Source organism: Gadus chalcogrammus, chromosome 3 (genome assembly GCF_026213295.1).
Source record: "Gadus chalcogrammus isolate NIFS_2021 chromosome 3, NIFS_Gcha_1.0, whole genome shotgun sequence".
Lineage (NCBI taxonomy): Eukaryota > Metazoa > Chordata > Actinopteri > Gadiformes > Gadidae > Gadus > Gadus chalcogrammus.
The window spans coordinates 13,153,185-13,165,139 of NC_079414.1; the positions used below are offsets into that span (position 1 = coordinate 13,153,185).

At 41.9% G+C, this 11,955-nt stretch overlaps 3 protein-coding genes across 3 annotated transcripts; 2 read left to right on the forward strand and 1 right to left on the reverse strand.

Moving 5' to 3' along the window:
- Positions 1-1,063: 1,063 nt before the first annotated feature.
- On the reverse strand, positions 1,064-5,562 carry rhbdd2 (rhomboid domain containing 2). Its single transcript, XM_056586096.1, has one exon. It carries the CDS (start codon positions 4,983-4,985, stop codon positions 4,029-4,031), a length of 957 nt encoding a protein of 318 aa, XP_056442071.1. The 5' UTR covers positions 4,986-5,562; the 3' UTR covers positions 1,064-4,028.
- LOC130379337 (OCIA domain-containing protein 1) lies at positions 1,181-3,720 on the forward strand. Its single transcript, XM_056586110.1, has 8 exons — positions 1,181-1,375; positions 1,572-1,656; positions 1,766-1,819; positions 1,973-2,020; positions 2,114-2,240; positions 2,357-2,535; positions 2,826-3,005; positions 3,530-3,720. The coding sequence occupies exons 1-8, from the start codon at positions 1,325-1,327 to the stop codon at positions 3,565-3,567; spliced, it is 762 nt and encodes a 253-aa protein (XP_056442085.1). The 5' UTR covers positions 1,181-1,324; the 3' UTR covers positions 3,568-3,720.
- chic2 (cysteine-rich hydrophobic domain 2) lies at positions 5,274-11,602 on the forward strand. Its single transcript, XM_056586120.1, has 6 exons — positions 5,274-5,608; positions 6,064-6,118; positions 6,474-6,629; positions 8,551-8,607; positions 8,862-8,921; positions 9,188-11,602. Exons 1-6 carry the CDS (start codon positions 5,478-5,480, stop codon positions 9,236-9,238), a joined length of 510 nt encoding a protein of 169 aa, XP_056442095.1. The 5' UTR covers positions 5,274-5,477; the 3' UTR covers positions 9,239-11,602.
- Positions 11,603-11,955: the final 353 nt, after the last annotated feature.

Genomic DNA, 11,955 nt, shown 5'->3' on the forward strand with positions numbered 1-11,955 from the left:
TGGAATATTGATGGTTTGATTAGAAAATATGTTTTCAATTAATCTATTATTGTTCTCGCACTCTTACGCTGACTTTACCAGCATATAAAAAGTTAGGTGTCTGACAAAACTAATAACCACGACAGGATATTTATTGATGTAGTACTTTTCAAAACAAGTAACTGCATTGTATTCAAAAAGGAAAATCATAAAAATATAAACCTAATTACAAGACTACATTGTGCAGAGAATACAAACAAGAAAAATGTTTCTAATCACAAGCATTATTCAAACACTAAAGGCAAATATATTAAAAACATTGAAGTATTTCTTGAATAAACGCTATAATATAGTCTGGGGGAAGCTAAATACATAATGTATACTTCTATACTGACAAAATATAACCACTTTAGACATCTGATATCATGGTAAGTGTTCCTGCTTTTGGCAGTTTTTACTGAAAAAAAAAAACACCTTGAGGGACTATTTAAATTATTATTTTGTTTAACTAATTATATATATACTTAACCCTGAAACAGTATAATAGTCGTACCTTGTAAAGACAATAATAAACTAGGAAATAGATTATTGTAAGACTTCGATAGTGTAATAGCACCATCTACCTTACATATTGTGTCACTACAACAATGCACAACATTTGTCAATGGGCTAGGGCTGCTATGCAAAGTTACAGGTTAAGGTTACACGTTAAGGCTGGTAACTCAGTTTCTCCGTTATTCAATTGAGGGAAAAACGAACAAAAGATTTCAAAGCAAAAAAAAGATCGTAAAATACTACTTGTAATTGTCCCATCGTGAAACGGTGAGATAGCATAACAATGATTGGGTAAAGTATTACAATTAGATAAAGTTTCCATTAAAAAGTACTTAAAGCCACATCCCTGGATTCCGCACTTTCTTTGGTATATTACAGAAAAAACCTGTACCTGGAAAACGTATTCTTGTTCAATCTATTCGTCTTTTCGCTGGAAGTAATTACTTCCGGAACATATGACATATTTCAAAATAAAGGTTTGACTTGCACTTCGAATACTAAAACGGAAGATACATATGATACAAATCTTTGTACCTTTTCATTATCAAAATATAATAAATACATTTTTTTTTCTTTTTTATAGTTTTGATGTGTGACATGGGCCGTTTCCTGGCGCCTCTCGTCTTATATGACCGGTCCTACTGAGAGTACTCATTTGCTTCCTGGTCAAGTCAATGGGGCTTCGACAATGACATTGGTTGGACTAAAATTGCACCAATTCTTCAAGGGTTTTGTGTGAAATTCTATGCTTTAATAGTCTTTCATTTGGACATACATTGAGATATCCAACATGTCACAAACTTCCACTGGTTTTACGGAGGAACGTCCACCTGGGGCCCAGGTAGTCATTTTATAACGTAACATAATGAGCAAACCCTTCAAGCTTCTGGCTTATGTTTTCTGGCAATAGACTGAGGAGGTTGGCTGATGTTATTCAACCTTCGTTTAATTTTGACGTGCTTGTGCCTTACTGTGTTGATGTTATCAGATAGCCAATGCAAGCTTTGCTAATTCTTGGTCCTGCTTGCATCATGTAGGGGCCAATGGGCATGGACTACGTTCCCACAGAAGATGAGAAAAGAGTATTTAAAGAATGCAACCACGAAAGTTTTTGGTACAGGTGTAAGTTTATCTGATGTCCGCAGAGGGTGACGCGTATACATCTTATTCAATGAATGTTATAAACATGTACCAGGTGTTCAATGATTTTTTTCCCCTTGCCCATTTACAGCTGTGCCCTTCTCGGCTGTCAGTATTGCTCTGACTCAGGTCTTAATTACTAGAGGTAAAACAATATGAATTATTTTCAATGAATGTCAATGAAATAGGAAAATTCACATGAATATACTCCATTTGTCATATAATTGCAAAAGTATAGATTAATAGTAAAGCAAGCAACAAAGAAATAACCAAGCAACTGTTTTTAACCCTTCTGAAGGAACTCTTATCGGTTCACCACGGTTCGGATCTTTGCCCAAACTAGCCTGTAAGTGAATTGCAGGTGCCTTTCCCTTTACATTATATCATCCCAGAGTTATTCTATGGAGTAGTTGCTTGGATTGATTCCGTCTCCCTCTAGTTGCTGGCTTTTGTGGCTACCTAGCGGGCAAGATGTCCTACATGAAGACTTGCCAGGAGAAATTTAAAATGCTGGACAACTCTCCACTTGGAGAGGCGCTCAGGAAGAGGACTGGCTTTCCTTTAACGTGAGTAGCCCTAAAACCCCTTTAGCCTCCCATTATTTGCCTGACCGTGTAGTTTTGCTTTTTCCGCCCGATACTCCTGGGTCATTACATCCTCCCATCTGCTCTTTCCCTCGCAGTTCCCAGAACCCCCAGACCGAGATGAGTGACCCTGATGCCCAGTCATTTTCGACCAATTTCCAGCAATCAGATTCCAATAGCCAAAGCCAGATGCCCTCCAGCACCAGGGATCAGGGATATGGATACAGCCCAGAGTCCTCCGAGCAGGTGGAGAGAGCAGAGGACTACAACCGTCCAGGTAACCACACAAACCAATGGAAGTCAGGTTTTGCAACTTCATGATGCACTATCGCTATGGCTGTACGTCTGTAAATTTTGTTCTATCAATAATATGTTAACGTCAGGAAATAGAGCAACTCTCTGCTACCTCTCAACATGGTCACCCCGGACTGCCGTTTTAACCTCAAATTAATACACATATGAGAGGCTTTCAACCATATCCTGATACACTCAATCTGTACTATGCATTGATCCCTAAAGCAAAGCATGAGAACTTTCCAACCCCTTTTCTCTATGAATCATCTCCAGAAGCGCCAGTCCAGTCCTACCTGGGGGATGAGGAGCCCATGAGGAAGCCTAACATCCTCTATGAAGACCTGAGGAGCAAGAACAGGGAGAACTATGAGGTCACACTGACCCAGAAGGCTGAGGCACAGCTCAAATCTCCAGCCGCCAGGGAACCAGAGAGGTCTGCACCACAGAGAGCAGGTGAGCTTTGACACCCGGAAGGGATAGACAAATAGGAAAAAAAATTAAAAAAAAAGATAGAAAGCTAGGTTAGGATTTTTCCACTGGGACTTTCCATGCTACTGAATATGTATTCTCAGTAGTTGATATATATATGCCACTTAGTGGACACTAAGTGGCATATTCCAATACTGAGCATACATATTCATTACATATATTATGTTTCCAGCTCAAGCAAAATGAATGCCTTGTCCACAAAATCCTCAGTCCCCCACCAAGTCTGTTCGTCCCATTTGTGACCTTTTGCTTCAGAATGAGCTTAGATTGTAAGGTCAGAGGAGAAAATTAAGTGGTAGAAATTTAAATAATTGTAATGCTTCTTCCTAATTTGATCAATTTATTTTCAAAATGTATAAACACTGACAGTATACTTTTGATTATTCAGAAATTACGATTGTCGAAAAGTAACCATTGGGTCAAATCTATCATATGTTTGGCTTTGACTGATAACTGGTATTTGATAGCCAATTCTTCTTCTCTTCCAGTCAAGAAGAACGCCTATGGAGATTCCTGGGAAGACTGAAAATGTATGGAATTTATGCATGTCAAGCACTGGTATCGAATTTACAAATTAGAGGACATGTCAGAAGTTACCTGAAATACAGCTTGGATTGATGTCTTTGTGAGTTAATAAATGAAAACATTTTGTAAACAATTTGTCCTAAATAATATTTTGGAAACAACTTTGTAGAGCAGAGATGGATTACATGCATTGAAAGACTGCAAGTTTTGCAATGCATGTAAAGTTGTACATGTCTACTCCAATAAAAAAAAAAAGATATCCCCATTGTATATGTAATCCAGGTAAAAAAAAAAGGAAAAACATTTGCAATATAAAATAATCTTCAATATGGTCTAATGTTACTGAAGCAAGCCAGACAAAATAATAATACTACTTAGAAACAATGTGTAGCATTGACTTGGATGTGTTGTTCATGTCAAGATAATTGCGCAGGTCCAATGTGCTACTGCTAGAGCTAGTGACTACTGATGCCCATGGCCATGGCATGTACTGTGATCATGGCTATGGTTGTAGCTTTGAGTTGTAGTGTGACCCCCGGGGAACTCAGACCCGAGTCCTTGAGAGGTTGAAGATGACCCATTCACAGCGGCAGCGGGAGCATTGGGCCACCCTTCGTAGTACATCTGGGGAGAGGTGGTACCCATGGCAACGGCACTGGACATCGGAGCGTATGCTTGGACCGGGTACGACCCGGGTGTTGGGTTGAATTCAGGAAGGAGCGTCTTCCGCCGCTCCTCAGGGGACACGGGTACGTGACGGACCCCAGGAATGTTCTTTAGAAACTTGAAAGGCGCCGACTTCTCCAAGACCGATGCTCTGGCCTCCGACATGTCCAGTACGGAAAGCCATCCCTTACCGTACACCCATCCGATCAGAATGGCAATGATGTTGCAGGGGAGCACAGTGTGGGGAATAAATAAGAATGTGACTATGAGAAAAACCCAGGGGAGACTCATTGTAGGTATGCTGACACCACAGAAGAAACCTTTGGCCATACGAGTGTGCATGGTGGTCACAGCAACGAGGGCCAGAGCTATTGGCACCAAGCCCTCAGCAGGGTTCTGGGTCGTATCGTGTAGGAAGAGATCCAGCAGGGCATAGCACAGCCCCGTGCACGTCGATAGAGTTACGAACAAAAACAGGAATCGAACAGTTCCAACGCCTTTTTCGAAACTGCCACAGAGCAGCATCAGTACTCCAATGTTAAGAAGAAGCTGGACAGATGTCCTGTGATAGAAAGGGTAAATGAAGACCCTGTGCACCTCTCCATTCAGAAAAACATTGGCACCCACACTAAAGACGGCCTCAGTTAAAATGAAATATTGTTTGAAGGTAAATAAGAGGCACGATAAAAAGACCACCACAAGTATCCCGCTTGTGACTTCAGGCGTTGCATCTTTGAGAGTCTGTAAAATCATTTTTTGACTTATGATTGAGTTACCGTAAGATAAACAATATCCAGTAAATAAGCTCCCACGGATGTTTCACAAAAGTTTCCCTTTCAGGCAGAAGTCGGAAGTTGAAAAGCAACAGACTATATTCATTTAAATGATACTTCTGTGTGGCTTAGCTTTCAAAGTAGGGTTCTCACACATACTTGATAGATTGAACTGCAAACGATGGACACGATCGACCCATTTACAAACAGAAAGCGGAAGAAAACAATTCGTCTTCGACCGTGTTCTTCATTTAAATCTGTGACGCCAGTACGTTTCGCCCCCTTCCGGTGTCGTGTTGTACTGCGGCGGATGTTGATGTTTTGTTTTGGAGCCTACGAAACGATGTGAGCTGACGTCCCTGGGATTCATATTTTGGTCTTTTGTAATTGTTTCTCGATACGGTTTCTTCTGTTAGTCGGCATCGTGTCTCTCCCGGCAGTTGTACCGGGAAGCGCGAGGCCGAGTCTTGCGATGATGGAGGACTTTGATGAGATCTATGAGGAAGAGGAAGAAGAGGAGGACGAGGACAGGGCCGCAGAAGAGCAGCTCCTAAAGTACGCTCCGGACCCGGTGGTGGTGCGAGGATCCGGCCACGTCACTGTGTGAGTCACCGGCGAGGCTTGCGGGGAAAGGCAGTGGTCCCAAGGATGTGTCCGTAGTCACTTCTTTTATATTTAAGTTTCACTTTGGCACAGAGAAGATGTTAGCTTCTGGCTAACTGTCTCAAGCCTACAAGTTAGCATTAGCTCTCCTTGCTTAGAGGACTACCCCATTACCTTTAATGTAGCTATCATTAGCCATCTCTAGCCTTGTATGCTATAAACATAGCTAACGCGTTATCTTGTCTGGCATTATATTGTCCAATATGTTGAGATTTATTGTGAAGGCGGCAAAAGGTCTTGTTGTGTTCCTCGCTTGTGTCTTGCTGTTGCCACCAGCCTATTATGTTTCCTGCAGTATGTTTAGCCTAGCATACCCTGTGTTGTCATCATTGTCATCTGTTCAAAAAGCCGGCCACGGGCAAGTTTTAACGTCATCCTACTTCTTACCCTGACAGATTTGGACTTAGCAACAAATTCGAGTCAGAATTCCCATCGGCGCTTACAGGAAAGGTGAGCGTTTGGTTTCATTGAGATTTACTCGTAATCAAATTCTAACCAATATTTTATATTTTATCTATGTATATACAGTTTTCTATTATAATGTTTGAAACATATTGGGCAAAAATATGTAAAGCAGACATCTTGTTTGTGGCTTTCTTAAACAGCTAAATTATTGAGTGAACTATATCCTAAAGCACATTAATATATAATAAATATATCTGTAGTATTCTGATACCAAACAGCAAATATATACCACCCAAAGGAATTGTGAATATCATCTCTGCACGTACAATGGTAGAATTGTAGTGTGGGTATGTGTATGTGTGGGTTCACGTTTGGTCTGGATGGTGGCCTGTGTTATCAGGTGGCCCCCGAGGAGTTCAAGGCCAGCATCAACCGTGTGAATGGCTGCCTTAGGAAGACCCTCCCTGTGAACGTCCGCTGGCTGCTCTGTGGCTGCCTTTGCTGCTGCTGCACCCTGGGCTTCAGTCTGTGGCCGGTTATCTGCCTCAGCAAGCGGGTCAGACACAGACACAAGTCCATTCATACACGCACGCATTTTTACACACACATATACAATCTTACGCATGCACACATGACCACGCCAGGCTCACCACATTCATACATGCATACATACTGACATACATACATATACACACGCAAATATACGCACGCACTCGACATACATGCACGCACACTTAAACACTTAGACACTTACACCTACACACTCACACACATACACTTTTCATCTAATCATTCCATAATTTCACGATTAATTACTAAACAAAGACCAACGCTACCAACATAATGCTCCTATGCTCCCAAAATGGCGGCGGTCATTGCGCTGTGACGTTGCAGTGATTTGGGATTTACAACCAATTTGGCCACAGTTTTAAGCCCTGCATTATAGCAAAGACAATACAGTAACATGTAATATCCTTCTAAGTGGATGGCTGTAATTTACCCATATGCTATGAAATTGGGATAAATTATTCTGGCCTAAGTTGTAATAAAACTGTATTTATAGATTTTTTAATTAAACTGGCGGAAATCGGTAGATACACTGTACGTTTATGGCTCTTGATCTGTCTCTGATTGTCTTTTCCAATGTTTATGTTACTCTGGTATCTGGCAAATAAGCAGTACACCAGTGGGATCGTATTCCGTCCTTTGACATGCCTCGTATTTATATGGACAAAATATCCTGTGACTCTACAAAAATATGATGGTTTAGCTTAAAGGGGTAGTTCGGAATTTTGGACATAGGGCCTGATTCCGAAGTGAGCATTGGTATTCTATATCACTGGAGACAGTTTTCAACACATTTCATTCAGTCCTTCTAGTTGCAGAGTTCGCTCGTGCTAGGCTAGCGCAAGTCAACGGGCAATGCTAGCCTGCTATTAAAAACAGTCTTACCCACTCCACAGTACACCCGAGATAAATCAATTATAACGCCAGACTATAGATTTAAATGTCTGTGTTGATAGAATAATGTTAGAAATAAAACGAACCTTGCATCGCATGAATCATCGAGGGACTACTTTCTCAGCAGAAGCGGAATTCTACTATGCGCTGGTTAGGTTTGTAACCGAATCACGACAGAAGAACGTAAACAGAGAAGCGTGGGACAGAAGCGCAATTGAACGACTAGGCAACATGATGGTTCAGTGTGCTTTTAGAAATTGTAGAAATAAACGGTACAGATGGCCACCACAAAGTTTCCACCAATTTCCAGTGTGAGATCCAGAAAGGACTCAACTGTGGCTTGTTGCTGCTGGCTTTGACATCAAAACACCGGCTCGTACATGTACGGTTCGTTGGATACAACAAATTCCTCACAATCGTCTTCAAAAGCAGATGCATCGCTAACTCCTCCAAACGTGGCCATATCTTGTTAATTTAATACGCTTGTAGAATTCCTTCGTTCACTGTACTCTGCGTTTGTAGCAATGACAGCGGCAGGTAACCTAGGTATCAGTCCGCCGCTGCCGTAGCCTACGTACAGGAATATAAACACTGCTGCTGAGACCCCGCAATTCCCTCAAAATGCAATGCAATTCAAGGTTGCTTTTATTTCTAACATTATTCTATAAACAGACATTTAGATTTATAGTCTGTCGTTATAATTGATTTACCTCGGGTGTACTGTGGAGTGGGTAAGACTGTTTTTAATAGCAGGTTAGCATTGCCCGTTGACTTGCGCTAGCCTAGCACGAGCGAACTCTGCAACTAGAAGGACTGAATGAAATGTGTTAAACTGTCTCCAGTGATATAGAATACCAATGCTCACTTCGGAATCAGGCCCTATGTCCAAAATTCCGAACCACCCCTTTAATCTCATTACATGAGCAAGGTTCAATTTAACATAGTAAATAGAAGAAAATTATCTTGTTACAAAGTGCGTTCTTTTTTTTTATCTGTGATTGTGTCCCCTATCTTAGACACGGAGATCCATAGAGAAGCTACTGGAGTGGGAAAACGGCAGACTTTACCACAAAGTAAGTTAATGTGTCTGTGGTTCAACTACAGGTCATAATCGTCCGAATGATGCCCCAGCATATATAATCTGCCTGATGTCTTATCAAAGGACATAAAACTTATTGTTAGTACACATTGACCTTGAATGGACATTTTACTCAAAGACAAATGAAATCCTAGTCTTGAAGTGTCTGAAGAAAACTGGACGATAAAGCTTTGCAGCATATCTCTAATCTTTCCATCTGCTCTCTCTCTCTCTGTCTCTGTCTCTCAGCTATGTTTGCATTGGAGGCTGAGTAAAAGAAAGTGTGAAAGCAACAACATGATGGAGTATGTAAGTATTTCTTTGGTTTGGTCATCATGAAGACCAGTGCGCTTCACTGTCCTGCATGCAACGGCACCTCGTGTGCGTGTTTGTTCAATCGTTTGTTTGCTATGCGATGAAAAACCCAAATGGATGTGCTATAATATGTGGTGTGTCCATCTTTTTTTGTTGTTGAGCCCATTCATGCTTAATGAACACATTTCTTCTCTGGCCACAAGCCTTAGTATCAGCCATTCCGCACAATATCTGACAGCTATTTCTCTTTGCATCCCCAGGTCATCCTAATAGAGTTCTTGCCCAAGATACCGATCTTCAGACCAGACTAGTTGTTTTTGAGCCCACCCCCCCCCACCCCACCCCCCCATCTCGTCAGCCCAGCGCCTTCACAGAACCACAGTGGCACCCTGTGCTTCCTGATGAAAAAACCTTCCCCAAAGGCCACCCACATTTTATGTTTACAGGGTGTCACCTACTCTCCCTTTCTACTCTTTATAGCCACCCTCACGGACACCTTCTTAAGTTGTTTACAAATCTGACAAGCCTATCTTCTAAGTTATTTTTGACTGATCTGGAGGAACCGTGTCTGGCCCAGTTCAACTGCACGTTGCGGTTCTCCGTCCAGGGAGCAGCGAGGCACTGATGGACCGGCGGCTTGGAACTCAGAAACCGGAACCTTGTCATTTCCCCCTCCCCTCCTGCAAGACACAATCAGAATTTGATGATGATGGGGCGGGGGGGTCTGTCCAGAATCTCTGTTTTTGTTCATTATGCCAACGACTCAACTTCATTGTTCTTCATTGTTATTGTTCTTCATCAACAGAACAATAACAACACATGATATCATCACAGAGCAGAATTTCCCGGGCTAACCCCACCCCATCTGCAGATCCTCCTAGTCAATGCCGGACGCAAGCTAAAAGGAACAAAGTCGGACAATGCGACAATGGCCTCCCTTTTTAAATGTATATTACGGTAGTGAACTCCACTAGCTAGCTGCATAGCTTACGGTCGACAGCCCCAACTTGAGCCCATTAGCCTCCTACTTCCTCTAATCCACTGCCCCGAGCCCCCCATCCCTTCCCCCTGTGCGTTGGAGGACGAGAGCAGCCTAACCCTAGTGACAATCACAACGTATCGACCGCACTCCCCCTGAAGGGGGCGAAAGACCGATGGTATTCTTCCGAGACAATGAAATGTTTTGGTTTTCTTTCCAACGCTGTCCCTGTCTCGCCGAGTGATACTGTCATCACTTGCTGCCTAACAACCGTTGCTATGAAGCAGCGGCAACACAAGATGAGGTCAACGGATCCTTTCGGGATGCGGGACCAGAACATTGTTGTTTTTCTGTACCTTTTATAGTAACCTCCCCAGACGCGCACCTGAGGGCAGGGGTGTGCCTCTGGCTGGTGAGGTTTGGATCACATATGGGTTAGGATGCATATTGTGTGTGGGTGTGGTGTGTGTGCGCGTGCGTGCGTGTGTGCGCATGAGAAATGTTGGAAGACAATAAAACCCGTAGAACTTGTCTCTGCCTAGTAGGGTTTCGGTCCTCAACACGTAGGTTAGTCCTCAACGATCTCGTGAGTTTAATTTTGTGATACCTAATCTCAATGTGCACATGAAAGAGTCTCTGCATTTGTAATCGCTTACTTGGCCTCCATCGACTGGTACAAAGCACTTTGTATCGGCGGTCTCCTTTGAGGTCATGGCAACACAACCTGCACAGTGATTCTCTCCTCCCTTTTCTCAGGCACCCTCGCCTGCTGTGCGTGCGTGTATGTATGGGACCGGGGGGTCGTTGGATGTATTACATTTTAGAAAGTTATTATTTTTTTTAAGTTAATGTTAATGTTTAGTTAAGTCTTCACCTGCGTGGACGCCACAGCACAATCAAGAATCTGAGTAAACGTCATAGATTCCATCCACAGGCGTTGCTGCCGTCTGCACAAGTTATACTGTGGTCATGATCTGCCCTTCAGCTCCCCGCTCCGGTTTGACCTCTCGTCATTGGCCTCGGGTCACTCGGCTGTAGTGATTGTATGGGTCGCACTCAGGGCGTTTTTGTTTCATCTAACTACACGTGTAGTTTTTTAATATCTATCTTTATCGATGGATACATAAAAAGGATGATTTCTAACCCATTCAAAGTAAAGAAATACGTTTTTTGTAAGTGTCATAGATACATTACCTGAATTATAGACTTAATAACTCACTGTAAAAAAAATATTTTTACGTTGAAATATGCCCGGTAACAAACAAGTTCTTACCTTTTTGACGCCATTAACAGCAAAAAATGACTAAAAAACATATATTCCAATGTGAACCAGGCTTTTCTTTTATTATTTTTTGTTGCCCTGGTTTGTGTTTTTCAAAGTCCGAGCAGACTGAATGGCCACTGGGTTGCCTTGTTAATAATCACTTTCCATTCACATTTAGTTCTGATGTTCTCCAAGAATCAAGATGTAAAGCTACGTGTGTGTCTGTGTGTGCGTGCGTGTGGGTGTGTGTGCACAAAAGGTATCGGTGCATCCGAGATAGTGATTGAACCCTGTCCATTATGTGAGTCAGTTTTATATAATCCATAGTGTTCTGACCGAGACTTTGCGTGTGCGTGTGTTCATGGGAGACGTGTAATATATGTATGTATGACACAAAGTTTATGTACAGTAATAAACTACCCATAAACAAGACCATGCTAGTTTCTCCTCTCCACCATCACATCCTTTATGAACACGATTTGTTCATAATAAGGTTTTTAATCGAATAAAATCGCAATATTGTCTGTAGTTAATCACAAAGTTATGTTCAAAATGCACCGTAAAGGATATTTTTCAAGTTTTTAATACTCTCAAAATCTAAAATATGCTTGCTTTATGCATATGTATGTATGTTTTTTATTGGAGATTGTGAAAAAACAAAAACACAATGTGTCCAACCTTTTTTTCGAGCATTTACACAAATCAAAGGACAAACAATCCAGGGACCTACAAAGGTCAAGCATTTACCAATATGCTCAAATCCCGACTCATGGCAACTAAAACGA